The sequence below is a fragment of the Apium graveolens genome, chromosome 4 (assembly GCF_009905375.1).
Source record: "Apium graveolens cultivar Ventura chromosome 4, ASM990537v1, whole genome shotgun sequence".
NCBI classification, from domain to species: Eukaryota; Viridiplantae; Streptophyta; class Magnoliopsida; order Apiales; family Apiaceae; genus Apium; species Apium graveolens.
In genome coordinates this window covers 137,872,973-137,892,798 of record NC_133650.1, presented here as the reverse complement: position 1 = coordinate 137,892,798, position 19,826 = coordinate 137,872,973, and the positions used below count along the sequence as shown (strand labels likewise).

General features: G+C 36.1%; 1 protein-coding gene across 1 annotated transcript; it reads left to right on the top strand.

Annotated features, from left to right (window-relative positions):
• The first annotated feature begins 9,214 nt into the window (after positions 1–9,214).
• LOC141720232 (gamma-glutamylcyclotransferase 2-3) lies at positions 9,215–14,382 on the top strand. Its single transcript, XM_074522580.1, has 8 exons — positions 9,215–9,454; positions 9,562–9,638; positions 11,633–11,686; positions 12,607–12,663; positions 12,779–12,819; positions 12,927–12,998; positions 13,833–13,912; positions 14,079–14,382. Exons 1-8 carry the CDS (start codon positions 9,346–9,348, stop codon positions 14,150–14,152), a joined length of 564 nt encoding a protein of 187 aa, XP_074378681.1. The 5' UTR covers positions 9,215–9,345; the 3' UTR covers positions 14,153–14,382.
• Positions 14,383–19,826: the final 5,444 nt, after the last annotated feature.

The window sequence follows — 19,826 nt, the reverse complement described above, 5'->3', positions numbered from 1 at the left end:
CTAAAGTAAAAAACACATTTAGATGTATATGTACATGGTGCTGGACAGACCCAATGTGAGATTCTACATGTCTGTTGTGTCATAAATAATTCTCATAGTGATAATGATGTAATGGTCGTTAGACCTGAAGTCATTATATTTCTATACGAGAATTAATATACATTGATTCCATTAAAAGTTATCCTTGACGGGGTAATGATAAAAGTCGATATTGGGTATATTATGAATCATATGAGAAACATGAATGATCTAGATGGAATTTAACCCTCCTATTTTAGGAGTGATATTATTGGCCTCTTGTGAGCTAGACTATGAAATGTGTGGCCACACTCAAATGTTGATTTGATGTGATAGTCTACTCATTGATCAAGGAAACTTGGATTAAACTATGATGAGGATGACATATTACATGCCTATAGTTTAATCTATAATATTTGGTTAAAGGGATTATATTACATTGTACATTATTCACAAAAGGTTTAATCGATCACCGATTCAATTATTATTACTTGGGTAGCAATGATGTATTACTAGATGCCGCTCATTGTTTACGATTTTAAATTAGATTTAAAATTCGTTGCCAACGTAATAATAACCTATAGGGTCACACACTAAGAATGCTTGAAGGATAATTTAATTTAAATTGGATTTAAATTATATTAAAGTAATTCGAGTTATTTATTATATAAATTAAGTATGACTTAATTAATTAGATAAATATCGATATTCGAATTTACTAATATTATTTATGAAATTTATTTGTTAAATAATTAAGTGAGACTGAATTATAATACAAATAGGAATTTCAAATTAATAATAACTCCTAATTATTTAAGAGTTATAATTCATTTTTCTACTCTCTATATAATATCTCTTGTGTTGCTGATTTTTTGGTGTGCAAGACTTTTACTAAAACCCTATCCACCAAGAGAGAAGATGGAGAGAGCGAGAAGAAATGGGTTTGTACTAGTACATATCCAATCCTTGAGTTCAAGTATTCGTGTGGATACCGATAGAGCGTAGATCGTGAGAGCGGGATGCGTGGTGATTGAACAAGCTTTGGATCTCCATTAGTCAACCAATTTGTAAAGCTTCTTAAGGTAAACAATCTGACATACGAATTAAATATCTATTTTTCACATGGATCCTGCGGTGGGTTTCAAAAATTCTGATTTTTCACATTTTTAATTACTGTTTCTGTTGCGTTTATGTGCTCGAAACCCAACAGTGGGAACTCTTCACTCACTTTGGAGGGGATATTTCCCTGTGAGGAAGGTACTGCCAACACTATAGCTTTATCATCTACTTCAGAGTCACTCAATTATGAAATCAGCCAATGTTTGTCCCTTGATCGCTATGCGAGGGCAATATTCCAAATTAAATTATCCCAACTCTATTGCCCATTTCAGCATTCTTCCCGATGATTCTGGATTATGTAGAATATGCTTGAGAGGATAAGCGGTGCGGACCTCTATTCAGTGAGCTTGGAAATATGGCCTTAACTTTCGTTCCGCAAGAATAAGGGCGTATACCAATTTCTCCATGCTGGTATATCTAGTCTCTGCATCTAACAACCTCTTACTGACGTAGTATATCGGCGACTGTCGGCTTTCTTCTTCTTTTACTAATGTCGCGCTGATCGAATACTCTGAGACTGCCAAATAAAGAATCAATGTCTCTCCATCCTCTGGCTTGGCCAACATGGGAGGATTTCCCAATTGTTCTTTGATTTTTTAATTTTTACATCTATCTGAGGACTTTGATGTAAATCGATTTAGTGTCGCAATCCCTCCCGTTAAACTCTGCACTTGTTTAATGTTGGTGGGAGATTTCATGTCCAGTAGGGCCTTGATCTTTTAGGATTGGCTTCGATTCCTCGGTGATTCAGCATGAACCCTAGGAATTTCTATGATTCGACGCCAAACACACATTTCTGTGGATTCAGTTTCATCCTGAACTTCTTCAGAATATGGAACATTTTTGCCAAATCTGCTATGTGATCCTCCACTCTCTTGAATTTTACCAACATATCATCAACATATACTTACATCGTTTTCCTAATCTGCTTTTTAAACATTTTATTCACCAGCCTTTGGTATGTTGCCCCAACATTGATTAGACCGAATGGCATCCCGATGTAGCAGTAGAGACCTCTGTCAGTGATGAAGGATATATGCTCTTGATCATGTTCATACATAAGAATTTGATTATAGCCAGAGTATGCATCCATGAAGCTCAGTAAAGCGTGTCCGACCATTGCATCAACCAACTGATCAATTCTTGGCAAAGGAAAACTATCCTTTGGACATGCTTTATTTAGATCAGTAAAGTTTACGCAAGTTCTCCACTTTCCGTTGGGTTTTCTCACTAACACTGGGTTGGCCAACCATTCCGGGTAGAAAGATTCTCTGATTAGTCAAACGTCCAAAAGTCTATCTACTTCCTCCGCCAATGCTACAGCCCTTTCTCCACTTACGGCTCTGCGCTTTTGTCAAATCCCTTTATGTTTCGGATCAATATTCAATCGGCGACACATGACTTTTTGATCAATCCCAACCATGTCAGAGTGGCTCCTCGCGAATACATCGAGATTTGCCAAGAGGAATATTGAAAGTCCCTCTTTCAGCCTTGGGGGCAACTGAGACCCAATTTTCAGAACTTTGCTAGGATCTTTTTTTTCGAGAGGGATTTCAATTATGTCTTTTGTCGGCCCCATTTTTTCTGTTAGCATCGATATTCGTGGGTCTAAGTCTAATTGATTATAATTTTCATCACTCTGTTGAGAAGGTGCATCCCCTTAGAGGAGAGCATCAACTTCTTTATTTATTGAAGGCGCACCCTGTATAATAGGGGCATTAACTTCTTTCAGACTTGGCAAGGTAGAAGGCGCACCCTGAAAGACAGGGGCATCTACTTCTTTCGGGGTTTCTGAAGATGAGGGCGCGCCCTCAGAAAGAGAGGCATCTACCTTAAGCACATCTTGTCCAAGACTCTGCAAGACATCAAATCTCCCTTCGAGCCTTTCCCCATTAAAATTTGCTTGGACTATCTTTTTTGGAGGCTCTTCTTCGTCCAACATCTCAATCCTGATAGCGTCTTCTAAGAACATCATCGCTGAAGGCAATTCAGAGGAGTATTCATTTTCTTGCTCAACATAGTAATGGACCCAAATTTCCTCGATTGGCTGCTCGATACTTCTCTCTCATTCATCATCCAACGCATCCCTAGTCTGGACATCCTTTCTCCCGAAGCCTCTCATAGCTTGCCTGTAGCATTCCCGAGAATCATACTGGGAACCCTTTATACTGCCAATTCCATTTGGGGTTAGAAATTTGATGGTAAAATGATGGATTGAAGTGATGACCCTCATTTCCCTAAGGAAGGGTCGTCCTAGCAGCACAATATGGGATGACTCCTTATTTAGGACCTTAAACTCGAGCATTTTTGTTACAGACAACGGGCTCTCTCCTAAGGTACACGGCAATCAGATTGATCCCATGACGTGAACTCCTTCACCAGAGAAACCATAGACCCGAGAATCTTCTCCTGACATATCCCTATCAGGCAGCCCCATCTTCTTAAAGGTGCTATAGTAGAGGATGTTTGCCGATCTTCCATTGTCTATGAAGGCTCTATAGACGTTCTTAGTTATAATTTAGATAGAAATAACCAAGGCAACATTGTGGGGGTGGTGCACCCACCGGGCATCTGCTTCCCCAAAGGTGATGTCCATGGATTTGCCCTTAAATACTTTGGGTTGGCGAGTTTCCACCCTGTAAATGTCAGTTAGAGGTCTGAATCGGGCTTCCCTTGCATACCTTGCCAAGGCTCTGTTACTGTATTCCATCCAAGGATCTCCTCCGTAGATTGCTCGGATGCTACCATCCCTGACAAACTTACTTTCTTCCAGAGTTTTTTTGTTAGACCCCCGATGGGTACGTCCTCCTTCTTCTTTTACTCTGTCGACACCATCTTTATGCCTCCTTACTTCCTTCACCACCCATTCTCCGAGATAACCTTCCTTGATAAGTGCTTCAATTTCATCCTTTAGCTACCGACACTCATGTGTGTTATGTCCGAATGACTCATGGTATTCATAATATTTCTTCTTATCTTTGCTTTACCAAGATGGCAGAGCCTCAGGTTTTTTAAACAGCCCTCTGTTCTTGTTTACCTCAAAGATGTGTTCAATCGAAGCGGCCAAAGGTGTGTATCTGCTCATTCTGTTGTCATAGCTCGAAGGAGGGCTCCATTCCCTCCTTGTGGTCGTAGCATTCACCCGATTCGGGCTTCGACTACTCCTTCGATATCTTGGGCTTGAAGATATATATCTCTTCCTGGCTATGCCTCTATGACTTGATTGCGAAGTTGGTTGTACCTCTGCCAGAGATTATTCTATGTCCTTGAATGATTCTGTCAAAGCAAAGACATCTGCCAGAGTAGCCGGTTCTTTTACCTGTAAATGCTTCCAGAAATCCGATCCAACCCTTAGTCCCGCTATCAAAAACTTTTCAAAGCTTCGTCTGAAGCACCTCTCACGCTTGTAGACTCAGCGTTGAACCTTTTAAAGTAGTACGTCAAGATTTTGTTCTCCCTTTGTTTAATGTTGGAAAGAGTCGTAACAGACGGAGCATATCTCACAGCGGCATGGAACTTGGTCAGGAACAAAGTCTTCATTTGATCCCAGGAAGTGATCACCCCCCCGCCCGAGCTTTTGAAACCATTGCTGGGCGCTCTCCCTAAAAGTTGCCGCCAAGAGTCGGCATCGAGCCAAGTCTGGAACTTGATACACATCCATCTCTATATTGAATCGGCCCAAGAATTCCACAGGATCTGAACTTCCATGAAAACAGAGATCGCTAGTAGTGTTACGATATCCGGCCGGCAACTGAGCCTCTCTCACCGCAGCAGAAAATGAAGAAGGAATTTCGGCTGTGGCCGTTACTCTTCCTTCCAAGTGGTTGAGCTGCCTCTTCAGATCATCCACATTGAAAGTTCCCACACCCGGGATAGTTTGCATGCGAGGCTGCGGACCTTGGGGCTGAGGTGGAGGTACTACTAACTGATCTCCACCTGGAGGAGCTTGTTGTTGGTTGGTGTTTTGGGCGTCCTAAGGTATCACAATCACTTCTCGGTTTCGTCCTTGATTTCCCTCCAGATTCTCTCCTTGGCCTCGGCCGCGGGCCTGAGCCATCCCGCGATCATAGTTTATCACATCCCTATGACCATCATACTCAGCATAGTTATCATTTTTTGCTCGATTATACTCGCGGGTATTCCTGTGGCCACGATAGTTGTCGCGGCGGTACCCATCTAAGTATTCACCTCGACCTCCACCTCTCCCCCTTCATTGGGGTCTTCTCCAACGGTCACTTCCATATCCTCGACCGTACTAGTCCATCGATCCACGGGGAGGAGTTCTCTCATGACCGCGGTGCCGCTCCTGATTCTCATGGAAATTCAGGGGAACACGCGTTGTACCATGGGGCGTCACATCTCCGCGATCGACCTCTTTTTGATATTCCAGCAGTAACATCCTTAGATCATCGTCACCCAAATGGATCCCCAAGCGATACTTTAAAGCTGCGAAACCTCGTTGTTCATTCTTCGACATGGACTCCGCTTGTCGACGTTCCTCAAGACTACGCCCGGACCGGTGCGGGTGAGTCACTACCCGATTATCTGCCTGCAGTACTTCTGGACCATTAGCATCTTCGTCCACAAGTTCAACGATCGGGGTTACATTATTGGAATAGTTCAGACGTCACGGGATTATAGGTATACGCCCGCCTTCAGTTCGACCGTGACCGGCCAACACATCGCCCTGAGCCATGGGGGCCTTCCCTGGTGCATGGACGGAGCGATTATGGTGAAGGCCCCTTCTGGTCTCGCGTCGCTCCACAGTGCTTAGCCTTGAGTCGAACCTGTTCAGAGCATCTCCCATGCGGTATAGCAGTTCTAGCAAGTCAGCGTTACTGATTAGTATAGATGGTTGTCCCCCAATATCTGGAGTGGTGCGATCGGTCATAGGTGGAACATAAGGCTCATGGTGATCATAGTCATGATCAGACTCCTCTTCAGAACTTCCATCGTAAAAACTTCCGTCACGATATTGAGACATCTTCCCTCCTAGATGCAGATCTTGATTAGGCCCCTCCTTCTAGCACCAATTTTTTGACGGAGGAATTTGGGAGTAATAAAGTTTGAGGTTCGTAGACGAAAATAAGATCTATGACGGTGGTTCTTCGCCGTAAAACATGAACAGTAATCGTCGGATTTGATGAACAGCGTTTGATATTATTGGTGGTTGAGATTGCTTAGGGTTAGTGGTGGCTCCTTTGCGCTCTCGCTTCTTACCCTTTACAATTTGCCTACGTATCCCTATTTATAGGGAATCAAGCCAACATAGTTCTCGGGGAACAAGAAACCTAATGGGCTTAGATCTCTTGTCCCGAGGCCCAGTAGTAAACCTACTGGAAACCGTCTTCTACTAGCTTTAGGAAGGTCCGCCGATGAGGCCCAACCATAAAGGCCCAAGGCTCGTCCACGGCTTCGAGACTTCACGGATAATGCATCTTCCTGGCCAATGATAACCCTCTGCTACCAGCTGTTTCTCTAATCCGTGGACGCAGGTATAACCGTGGATCACCCCAAATATTGGACGCATCCTTGTCCCCCGGATAAGGAGCCCCTACCAGATTGCAGGACAAGTGATCCCAAGCTTTTGGGTGCAAAGTGCTGGATACTCCGAAGTCTCCCAATGTGGATGCCCGTTGACTACAGAGACAGAGCTCCCAAAGCACACACCAGAATTTAATCCACATCCCCAATGAGAACACTCATTGAATACAAGAGGAGGCCTTTCGTCCAGGCATACCCCTAGAGATCTTTGACCACGGACACCGCCTTCATGTAATTGCATTACAAGAAGGAGTTCTTCAATAAAGTACCTGCAACAAATACGTTAGTAATAATCATCTCCATCTTCCTTGAATCCTCCTGAAAACCCATCCAAATAGCCAAACTAATATATCACCAAATCATTCTTACTACTTTAGGGCGCGCTTGAGCACTTTCCACAGGTAAGGAATCAACTCAAGGATATCAATCAAAATCTCCTTCTTAATTAACAGGGCGCGCCTCTCCCCTCTCATGAGGGTGCGCCTTCGATGTTTATAGAGTGCATCAAAGCGATAATCCTTCATAAACACAGGGCACGCCTTTCCTTATCCAAAGGGCGCGCCTCTTTCCTTTTTACGAAGGAAACTTGCCTTGTTCTATCCTTAATTCTAGGCATTTATATCTTAATTTTGACCATTTTATTTGATTTTGACTTTAATAACGTTTATACCAATTTTTTGGGCATAACACAAATCTTGATTCACTCTTTTATAAAATTTACTTATTCAAGTAAAAGTCACATATATCCTAATTTGTAAAGGAGAAGAGATCTTTTAAGAAAAATATATCATTATTTATAAACAAGAAATGTTCAGATCTTTTTTTACAAATTATAAGTTTAAAAATACCCGTATAATTAATGAATGATAGTTTGAATTTAAAAGGAAAAAATGTATTATTATTTAACAAGGATGAGATGAGAGAGGTTAAGTGGCATCCTATTCGAACTAGAAACATGTTAATATTAATATGAAATTAGGTTTTTAATTTTTTACTAGACAAGAATATTCGAAGTAGACAAAGTTGTATATTCGAAACAGACAAAGAGTATTCGAAGTAGACAAATAATAAATATATTATTAGTTAACAAGGATGTGATGCAAAATGTTAGATGACATCCTATTGGAACTAGAAAACACATTCATATTTATATTAAAATTAGGTGACAGGATTGTATATTCAAAATTTCCCTTATGATGAATATTGTGGTTGACGGAAGGGCAACTGAAATTAATTTTTATTTAAATTGTAATATTAATTTATATCAGAATTTATAAAAAAAATAACGTCTCAACTAGTTTAATACAACAAATCTGTGATATCAATAAAAACCTTGTGCATAAAACTAGATAAACAGGGTCACTAGTATATAAAATTAAAAAAATGTAATAATAAATTAGCACTAGTACAGAAAAAATGACAAAAATAACCGATTTTTTAAAATTTTTAACAAAAATAACTACTTATAAATAATTGGCCAATAATGGCTGACCCAATACACAACTATGAATTGCGTATTCAATAAGGAAAATATGGAACACGTTACAATTATGTCATTCTTCCAAGGGACCACGTTATTATATACCTATGATATGCATTTATATAATGCGTATCATCTTTTAACTTTTCTAATTACAGCACTCCGACTTGCATATTATGTGACTTAGTGTTTTACTATCCAGAATAATAAGAATAAACAGGTGCAAAATGCATATTATGTAACCTTCTTTTTAATTCTGTGTTGTTTTGGTGTCGAAAAATATCACTTAATGTTAAGTTTTCAATCGATATTCTTAAATTAATATTTTTAAATTTAAGGGTGTATCATAATTTAACATTTTTTTAATTTTTTAGAATTCAATAATCCCTTTTTGAATTTCAGAAATATTAAAAAATTGAATAAATGACACAATAATTTAATATTTAGAGTTTAGAAATACTCGTTATTACATTTGGAAGACCCCACCATATAATGCGTAATTTGGATTAGAAATTTAAAAATAAAAAATGAAGTGTAGCAGATTACACAATTGAAACATATGTGTTAACTGATACTCCATCGAAGAATGCATAATTTGGATTAAAAAATTGAAAAAAAAAGTTGTTTAACAAATTACACGGTTGTCAAATGCGTATTAGTGTTTACCCCGATGATGAATGCGTATTTGATTGGCCAAAATTGATCATCTGCGCGAAAGCGGTCATTTATGTCAATTTCTATCAAAAACCTGCTACATCCGTCCTTCACCCACTAATACACCAGGTTATACATGTGTAAATTAATATTCCCTCCGTCCCTCCCAAATGTTTACATTTGAGTTGAATATTGTGTTTAAAAAAATGATAAAGTAGTGGAGTAAAGTTAAAAAAGTGAGTAAAGTAATGAGACCGATTAATATTATATATATAAAATGAGAGAAGTAGTAGTTATTTTAAAAATTATAAAACCTTTACCATTTTTGAAAAATTTCCTAAAAAAGAAAGCTTAAATAAATGGGAGTATATATGGTAATAGTATGACGTGGTGGAATGTAATTGGAAGAAGAATAGTATGATCTCTGACAGGATGTGAGTTTGGGGCTGAAAGAACAAGATACGGTCCAGTGGCATGAATGTTTGTACAGTATTACCACATCAATCATTCGTTGAGGAGGTATAAAAAAAATGGTGATGTGGGTATTTGGATACGGGTCTCTAATATGGAAAGCAGGCTTTAAATATGACGATCGCCTTGTTGGTTTCATCAAAAACTATCGCCGTGTCTTTTTTCAAGGTTTCTTCTTCTTTTTTTATATTCTGATTGTATTAGTCTCTGTAATTATAATTGTTTAGCAGGGTTGGGTTTGTTTGAATGTTTATGAAAGTGTTTCACTTGTGCAGGTAGTACAGATCATAGAGGGACTCCTGATTATCCTGGTCGAACTGTTACTTTGGAACCCGCTCACGCCCAAGTTTGTGTATGTTCCCCTCTTCCTCCCTCCTCCTTTTTCTGCATTATTAACATTCCAGTTTTGTGTTGTTCTAGAGCCTTACCACACATTTGATTCAAACCAAAATTTAAGCTCAAAGCTTAATATTCTAATTAACCACTTATTTTTATGTCATTTTTTGGGGTTTTCTTTATGTAATTTTGTTGGATATATATTTTGATGAGGCTACTGATTTTAATCTCCTAGTTTTTCTTTTGTAGGCTAATTGAAAAGTGTTGATGCCATACTCAACACATTAAGAACACCATTATATTTTCCGCTATTGTTTAAGTTAATTTTACTAATATGAACTTGGATAAATAGTTTTCTTATCTATCTACAAGTTGTGAACGTCAGCAATTGTATTTTTCTCATATTGTTTCACTCCAATAACCAGTTCTCACCACTCATATGTAATTCAATGATAATATAACACGACATGCTGTACTACTATATGCTATCATTATTCTTTACAGGCTAGGGGCATCAAAAAAGGCGTTCCGTTTATTTATAATCTTGACTTTATAAATGTTACCTTGTACTGTATTTTATTTCATTTGAATAAATTACATATTTCTGTAAAGTTATATTAGTACACGTATATGTTTGGTCGCAAAACGCGTTTGCTAATTATTTTCATATGGTAACATAGCACACTAAATAAATTTTTACATCACTTTGAATAATGTGCTTTTCTCAATGAACCAGTAGGTACTGCAAACCTTTTAAAACTTGCTTTTGTTTGATTGCAACCAGTATGGAGTAACAGTCCCTCTGGGAATCTTAGCCCGATTTTATTTGGTCCCAAGTTTTTTTTGTGAGAAGAGGGAAGAAGAGAAACAATAAATTTTTATAATTTCCTTCCAAACCAATCTTCTAATGATTTCACAATCGACTACCCTTCCCCACCCGGTTCACATATTTGCTATCTATTATATCTTAACTTTAATAAAGTTTATTTAGCTTCTTTCGCCTACATTTATTTCAACTTATTTCCTACTCTTTCCTTTGCAAATCTTATTTAGGATTACGCTAAAGAAAGTTTATTTAGTTACTTTTCCTTCTATTTCTTTCGAGGTCTCTCCTATTCTCTCCCTGCAAATCTGAAGCAAAGTCTTCCATTGGAACTATGAAGCAAATACTTTTCAGCCTTCCGATCTTTGAAACAAATTTTCCTGTTTTGTTTGTTTTCGTTAAATTTTCATATAAATTTTATACATTTATGTACTTATTTATGCTATCATGTACTGTCCCATAAATCCTGTCTTAGTTTGACTTCTTAAAGTCAAATTGACAAATTTTGATCAACAAACTAAACATATTATATAATAATTTTTAATTTTTCTAAAAATATCATAGGAATATTTGATTCTTCTATTTTGTGAACAAATTTATAAATTTGTAAAATCATAAACGAGTATTCCTAAATTGTTAGTCAAAGTTAGATAAATTTGACTTTGAAAAGTCAGATTGAGACAAAAATTACGGGACAAAGGGGGTATGTCAGAATATTGATTAAAAATTGTAAGGAAGAATCAAGTGTATTATTATGTTTAAATGTCTCTTTAATTAGAAAAGATTTGTAACTTCCTATGCTATTTATGTGGCACTAATCATGCCTATGTAATTTGTTTGAGCTCTATATAAAGAGTCTTTTGATAAATAAAAAGATAAGCTTCCACTAAATATTATATCCCTCTCCCTCTAGTATACAAAATAACAACAGGGTACTATACTAGCATAAATTTATGCTATCATGTACTATACTAGTATATAACAATAAATTAATACAGTGGAGAGGACATATAGTTAAGACCTGTGGGTACATGTTTAGCCATTAGCTTGCAATACAGTGGCAAGTTCGACCTAGGAATTATTGGTAGAGTTACTACATAAGTAATGAGTATCTTCGATTAGGATTCATTTATATTATATTGTGTATTTTAAGATAATTGCTGATTTTTGTTATCATTTTGTCATAGTGGGGGATTGCCTACAAGGTGTCAAGCAAAGAAGATGAAGAGGCAGCACTACTGGTATATTCTTACTTTGGTTTACCGGATATATTGCACTTTATATGCGTCAAAAGATCAGAAGCTTATATAAGTAGTTAAGATTTTTTGGAATTCCACATTACTTTGCTTATTATTAATATCAATAGCTTCTGAAAGAAAAGGAGGAGACGTGAAGACAGTCAGACTGACAAAAGCAAAAAAAAAAAGGAAATTTTTATTAATATCAAAAGATGATATACTTGCTAGTCTGCTGATATTGCAGCATGGAATTGCAAAACAGCCAAGCAAGCTGTTATATTTTTTCCTTTGTTGTCCACTTTGTGTGTATGATGTATCTGAGATCTCTTCTTCTTTATTATCTTATTTTAAAATTTGCTCCAAGTGTGTTTACCTTGTGTATGATGTGTGTACTTCTATCTAAACCTACTACGGAGTTGCCATAAGTCATTCATATCATGAAGAAAATGTGTGTAACACCCTGAAGTCCTGAACGACCTAAATTGTACGTATTTATTTATCAATAGTTTCAGAGTTTTCTTGAGTTTGATTATAATAATGATAAATTAATTTAAAATTATAATAATGAAACAATAGATTTAAGTACGATGTTTGATAATTAAAGCTGTAATTCCTGTAAAATGTGATCATACTTTATGTAATTGATTAGTTACTAAGATCGACCTTAGGCCCTTATTTCTTGTTCGTATTAACATAATTCACCCTATAGATTTTTCCATATTAACAAGCTTTAGTAATATCTACAAATTTTTTCATGCGTTGAAGAATATGGAAGGTCCCTTGTATCTTTTTCATATTAACATAATTCACCCTCTAGCTTTATTTGTCTTTTTATCAAAAGACATAAGGATTGCAGAAAATTCTCAGGCTGCATGTTCTGGTACTATATCGTAACAGAATTATTATAATGTTTCAACATGTAGCATCTAGAAGTGAGGGAGAAACAATATGACAAGAAGGCTTACCTTGATTTTTACACTGTAAGTTTTGGATTAAGTACCAGAAAAATATAAATTTTCCACCACTTTTCAAATTTAACTATTGACATATTTACTTGATACGGAGGTGATTAAATTGTACTAAATTCCTTTTCAGGAGTCCACAGCTTCTACACCTGCGCTTTGTGGAGTAATGGTGTAAGTATCTAGAAGGTCCAACAGACACAACTACTTACTATATGCAAAATGCTTACGTGTGAATGCCAAAAGTTTACTAGATAATGATGATAGTTTTGACTATTCAGATATATAGCATCTTCGGATAGGAAGCTCAACAAGAATTATCTGGGCCCTGCATCACTTGAAGAACTTGCCAGGTATTATTTTCTTTTGTTTACATTGCATTTTGGCTTTGAGATGCTGCCAGTATGTACTAGTGAACTTGCACAATCAAAGTTGTACACTAAGCTGCTAGATTTTCAGAAATATTTTAGTTTGATGAACTTGATGCCATACAATACCTTGTCTATTGTTGTAAAACGTATACAGGGATATTGATCATACTAACAGAAATTTAAAATTCAGTTGTATCGTAAACTCTATTGTTTAAATAAGTGAAAGTTCCTGTTCACGTATATACAAAAAAATACTCCCTCTGTCCCAACCATTTCTTTACACTTTCCTTTTTGGGATGTCCCATCCAATTCTTTACATTTCAAAACTTACCACAAATAGTCAATGGGTCCCACCACTTTCCCACTTTTCCTTACTTTTCACACTACTTTTACTCCACTAATACATTATAAATCAATTGGTCCTACCACTTCACCCACTTTTCTTTCTTTTTTTTACTACTTTATACATATTTCTTGACCTCCTTGCCCAAACCAAACGTAAAGAATTGGTTGGGACGGAGGGAGTATATATAAACAGCTGCTCATTGGAAACCAATTGATACTGAATGAATTATCTTGGACACTTGTCATATTCTATGTATGAGCATGATCTCTTCTTCTTGGACAAATAATGTATAATCTATTGAAATGGTCATGTTTCTCCTCCCCCTAAGCAAACAAAAATTTTGTTTATTTTACAAAGTAGGTCTACAAACCACTGTTAGTGATGGCTAATGGTTTCAGTGTGAAGTACGCATTCTCCTCTAGCTTTGTATTTTAAAAGGGAATATGATTAGAAGTCCACTTATTGTGCAGGCAAATTATTAAAGCAGAAGGACCTTCGGGACCTAATAGAGACTACCTTTTCCATCTGGAAAAGGCACTAGTTCAATTAGGTAAACATTTTCAGGCTTTCTTCTACCAAGAACTAGTTACTCTATTTGTCAGACAATTGTACTAAATTACCATGTATTATTTCTAGTACTATGTTTCTGTTCATCCTGGCATCTACTTATTCAGTTTATGATTTAGAATAAAAAAAATATCTTAAATATTATGCAGGATGCGAAGACGAACATGTGATTGATCTTGCCAATGAAGTAAGGAAGTTGCTCCAGCTTGAGACTGCTTCATAATAAAGACATGATTAATATACCATTCATTAGTAAATTTTTTAGGGGGAAGACGATCAATCTAGAAAGGATTTGAACATCGGATTTAATTTTTGTTCTTTCAGTGCCCTTTATTAAAATCTGGGGATAATCTTAAAAAAGAAATCTTTTCATAAATACTATTCCCTTAATCCTTGTTTACCTTTCATTTTTAAAATTGGTTTTGTCCCTTCGCTGGACCTTGATACTGTTCATCTTTAGTGTCCAAATAAATTTTAGAGATATTTTTTCCAAAGCTATCTCTGTATCTACTATTTCAGAATTTAATTCATTTAAGACTATGGGTGTATTAAACTGAGATTTTAAAAGTTTTTTTTATTCATGAAATGTAGGTGTATTCAACAAGGATTTTAAAAAATGTATCATAGTTTTATGGTATTCAACTAGAATTTTAAATTATGCTACAAAATCTGGTGATATTCAATTAGAATTTAAAATTATGCTACAAAATTGATGTTATTCAAGTAAGATTATTTAAAATCTATTAAAATCTGATGGTATTCACAACAGATTTTTTTAAACTTCATAAAATGATGGATTTTGTGGGATTGTTCAATGTATTTTATGGTTTTTGAAATCCCACCGTAATTCATGATATTTTGAAGCATTGTGTTTAAATCCTAAATACTCTTCATCAATTCTACTACATTTTATCCAGTAAAATCAAAATCAGATATAATCCATAAAAATTCATCTATTATATATAATGCATTAAAATCCCAGTTTAATACACTCCCTTTAGTGTCTTAAATTAGATTTTCGAATTTTCAGAAATATTTATACAAAATATTATTTAACTAATATTTTTTAATATACATAATTTTTGAAAACGAACAAGTAAAAAAGGACTCTTGGAAGAAAAATTGTCTTTTGGAAAAACTCTCCTATTTCCACAAAACTCAAATCTATACTACTCCCTCCGTCCCTCCCAATTGTTATCGTTTCTGGAGTGTCCAGCACGCATTTTAAGATGAAGAGAAAATATAGTTCTTTAACTTTTTTTAAAAAAATTATTTTTTTGAATAAAAATTTAAACATTCTATTTTTATACAGAAAAAGAAATTTTTTGAGAAAAGTTATACAACTATACTTTCTATTCATCTTAAAATCGTATCGGAAACTCTCCCAGAAACGATAACAATTGGGAGGGACGGAGGAGTACTATATTATGAAAGTCAATATATTTCAAATTTTAATAATTGGGTGATACGATACTTATATTTATTTCTTTTTTCATGTTTACATTTTTATCACTTCATTTTATACAAATCGATAAAAACAATAATTTGAATCAAGACATGACTCTAAATATTATTATACATGAAATTTTTAAAACACGATTCAATCACCATGAAAACATATACACATCCCATGTCAATTCAACCCTGAATTCAACAACTTGTGACACATATGTGACTTATACTTATTAAAGAATTCCATCCAAAGTATTATACCCATTCGAGAAACTTTAATGACATTTATGATACATATCTTTCCATTCTTATAATTGTACTCTCTCTTGTCAAACTGGACATAGCTTGGAAAGCTCCACTGTTTTAAAAATATATATATTATTTTCCACCGACTAATTCTGTCCCCTCCTTTATTATTTTTTTCAATCGTCCTCCACTAATTCTCTCCTTTTCTCATTTATACATATGTTAATTTCTTCTTTCGGTTAATTTCTTCTTTTAATCTCAGTTTTTTCTTTAATATTATTATAAATCTTCACTTAATATATTTGAATAAAATATATTTCTATTAAGACAAATAAATTATCAATATCAAATAATAAATAATATAATTTAGTATAAAAATATGTATATTTTATTTCATTAATATGTAATATATCATCATTAATATATTTAAAAAATGATATATATTAACTTTAAAATATGAATTCAGTTAAAATAAATATTATCTACCTGGGGATTTAGACTAATCTACTTTTTAACAAATTCAGCTAATAAATTACCGAGAGAACACTTATGTTGTGCAATTAAAATATTACATAAAAATATTGCAAAACGTATTATTTTGCGAATAATGTTCTACACAGATCATTATTTTATTCAAAATCTTGAATATCGTACATGTACTGCATGTAGAACATTAAAAAATATTTTATTTTACAAAACATGTTTAGTTTGCAGAACATTTGTTCAATTCATACACATTATACTTATTAAACTTAAATGATTTTCAACAATTTTAATTAATTAATAATATTCGTAGAACATACTTCACAAAATAATATATTTCATAGTATTTTAATTACAGAATATAGATAGTTTCCGAGGTTTCGAGTAAAAATGTGATCTTCATAAAAATTTTCTAACTAAACAAAATAACATAAATTAAAAGCATGTATAACACATGTTTTAAACTGATTGTAAAAAACCAGCAAGCATTCAAACAATGGAACTACAATTGCAATCTGAGCCACTAATACTATGATGCTCATGTACTTGTGTGGCAGATTATCAGATTAAATTGTTTAATTTCTTTATATATTCTGTGAATATGAAATTGTTATGAACTAAAATGGTCATAGATATTGTATCCGGTTATTAAAGTAAATGGGCCCGACTATCATCGAGGAAGGAATAAGTGAAGTTTCGGAGAAAGCTTGTCTATTTTCAACGGGGGAGTAAATAGTGTTCCGTACTATAATCGAAGTATAAAAGAAGATGTAACAAAAATAGGAAGAATATAGGACTATTGATATGACGAACAAATAAAAAACAAGTTAGAAAGGCATACAAGCATCGGAGTTAAAACTAGTGTGGATCCTCTCAATATCATACAAGTAGAACAAGGTGTCCTTGATTTTTTTTCCATGGCTCTTCATTCCATCAGAAAATCCGGTCAAATTGTGGCATGGTTGAGCAACCAAGTAGAAGAAATCCTTGACACCCCGACATAGATTGAAGAAGTAGGCAATCCGCCTCGCAGTTGGAACACCAAGCTTGTGTCAATCATATAACACGAACAAAGCTAACATTAACTTCCAACTGTCAGGAGACAACTGAAGATGCGTCACATCGAACCACTCCAAAATGGATCAGAAGAAAGGATGAAGAGGAGAACTGAAACCGAGCTCCGCCAAACACAAAGAGATGACCATCCGAGTAACCCTGAAGTTCTCGCCATAGTTAAAAATATGATATCTGCTGAAGGATAGTTGACGAGCCCATATGCCCTCCATCATGTTGTACTCTATAGCAAAACCAATATGAGCGTCTGATACTCACGACGTCGTGCCAACACAAGCCAACCTATAATGAAATTTCCGAAGATCATCCATCTGCTTAGTACTACAATTCTCCTCTTGCTCTTTCGTCCTATCCAAATTCATTTCACACTCCTCAATCTTCGGATGAATGTAAGGCTCCGGAGACTCCGTAGGAGTAACAATAAGCTCCGTAATCGACTGAAAGAAGAACTCTGCCTCGTCTCTAAGCACATGAGTAGAAGGCTCACATAAAGGAGACTCGTTATCCTTATCAGACATATTAGCTTCACCTTCCCCCTTGTTGTTCGCTCCTAGTTCCGAAATATCATCCTCAGACCAATCCTCCAGCCGAGACCGATGTCACGCGCTCGAAAAAGAATACCAAAAGTAGATGTCTCGTGCTCAATAGACATAGTGATCTTTCCTTGTTAAATCCGCTCTAGAAAAGACTCGGAGAGGTGAAGCAATGAAGATGATAAAGGAGGTTGTGACCGAAATGGGATGGTGGAAAACCTAACCTACGATTGAACTCTATGAACGGATAAAAAGGTGTAGGCGAGTCGTCAATAAAAAAAGAAAAAAGGTTAGAACGTGCAGCACCACCAACAAAAAAAGAAAAAAGGTTAGAACGCGCAGCACCACCAACAAAAATCAATTTTTGTAAGGAGTTAAGGCACATCCCAACGAGAAAATGAGGGTCGTAACCCGTGATCCGAGAAAACACCGGGGGCACCCCATGAATACAAGGTCATGAACCGAGAGCCCAAAAGCTCTAGGCACGCCCCGCACTACAAGGAACCCGAGAGCGCAAGAGCTCCGGGCGCGCCCACATTACGTGAAGGTCATGACCGAGAGCTCCGGGTGCGTCCCATGATGGCAACGTTGGGGGCCGCGACCGAGAGCCCCATGGCGTGCCTCAGACGCGCCCCTATGTGTGAAGTTGGTGTAATTTGTAATCCTAATTTTCTAAATTCAATATTTTAATAAATACAATTAGTGACTAAATTGAGGATTCTACAAGATCTAGGAGTTATGCATACAACTTATACATATATATACACACAAAACACATGACAAAAACATAGGGTTAGGGAAGCTTAAAGTTCTTAGATCTAGCAATATATATGGAAGAAATTAAAAAGAAAGTATGGAGGAGTACCTTGGAGTAAGACAGATGAATGGGTTGGAGCAAGAATGAAGATGGAGCAAAGAGATGATCAAATCCAAGCTTCTTGAACTTTTGGAGAAATGAGTTTTGTGTTTTTGAATTGTGCGTTTTGAAAATTGGGAGATGAAAATAAAGCGAGGAAGAAGAAAGGTATATAACAAAGAAAAATTCAAATTTCTTGAAATTTGAACCCCTAGAATAATCCCCCGGGGTAGGGTACGCCCCGTTTGGCTCCAACAATACGGAGGAAGAAAAAAATTGCGAAATATTCAAAAAATAATTGCGGAAAATTTTCTTGAAATTTATTTTTGTAAGAAACTCAAAAGAAGATTTTATAACAAATTTTATCAACTAGGAGCTTCTCTACGGAAGAACAAGTTTATGCATATTTTATGGAAGGAAGCCTACTTGCGAACGATTGAATGAAGATTTTGCGAAAAATTAGATTCGGACTACTCACAGAAGATTGAAGGAAGTGGAGAAAATTTTCCAATTTATTTTTCAACAAACTAGAAAATTGAGGGGTAGTTGTTACAACATAAAATCATCATGGATATTTTATCGGAATAATAAAGTATATGGGTTGGCCTATCATCGAGGAAGGAGTAAGTGAAGCTCCAGAAAATGCTTATCTAGAGCCCCGGGCACGCCCTACACGGGGCTAACTGTGTGGGGCGACAGTTTGCAACGGCCATCAAGTTATGAGGATTTGTGATGATAATTTGTGATTTTTAGGTGAAGGTTCACGAAGGTCATTTTCATGAAGGTTTACTACAGTAAGAAGTCCATGACGGTCACTATGAAAGAAGGATTCTCAGATGGACGCTACGGTAGAAGTTTACGATGAAGAGCGAGTATTGATGAAGAAGTCCATAGAAGATGTTCCAAGGTTAAGAGAGAGTGAATAAAAGTATCAAAGAGCAAGTACTGATCCGGTCTCCTGAGAAACGTCACCAGACCGCTTAGGGCGCGCCCCGTTCTATATGACCACACGGGGTGGCCGCTTCGCAATATGAATTGGATAACAATAATAAGTTAATAAGAAGGTTGCTCCCGCAACTCAAATAGGCAGAGAATTAAGAAAACGAATTATACAACGCATGAGGAGGAACCCCTGAAGGGGATCCACATTCCATAAAGTGCGCTCTAGGAGTTCGGAGGAGCCTCCGGAGGGCTTCAAACCACTCAGGACGCGCCCTAAAGGTAAAGAGGAGCCTCCGGGAGCCCGATTTCCT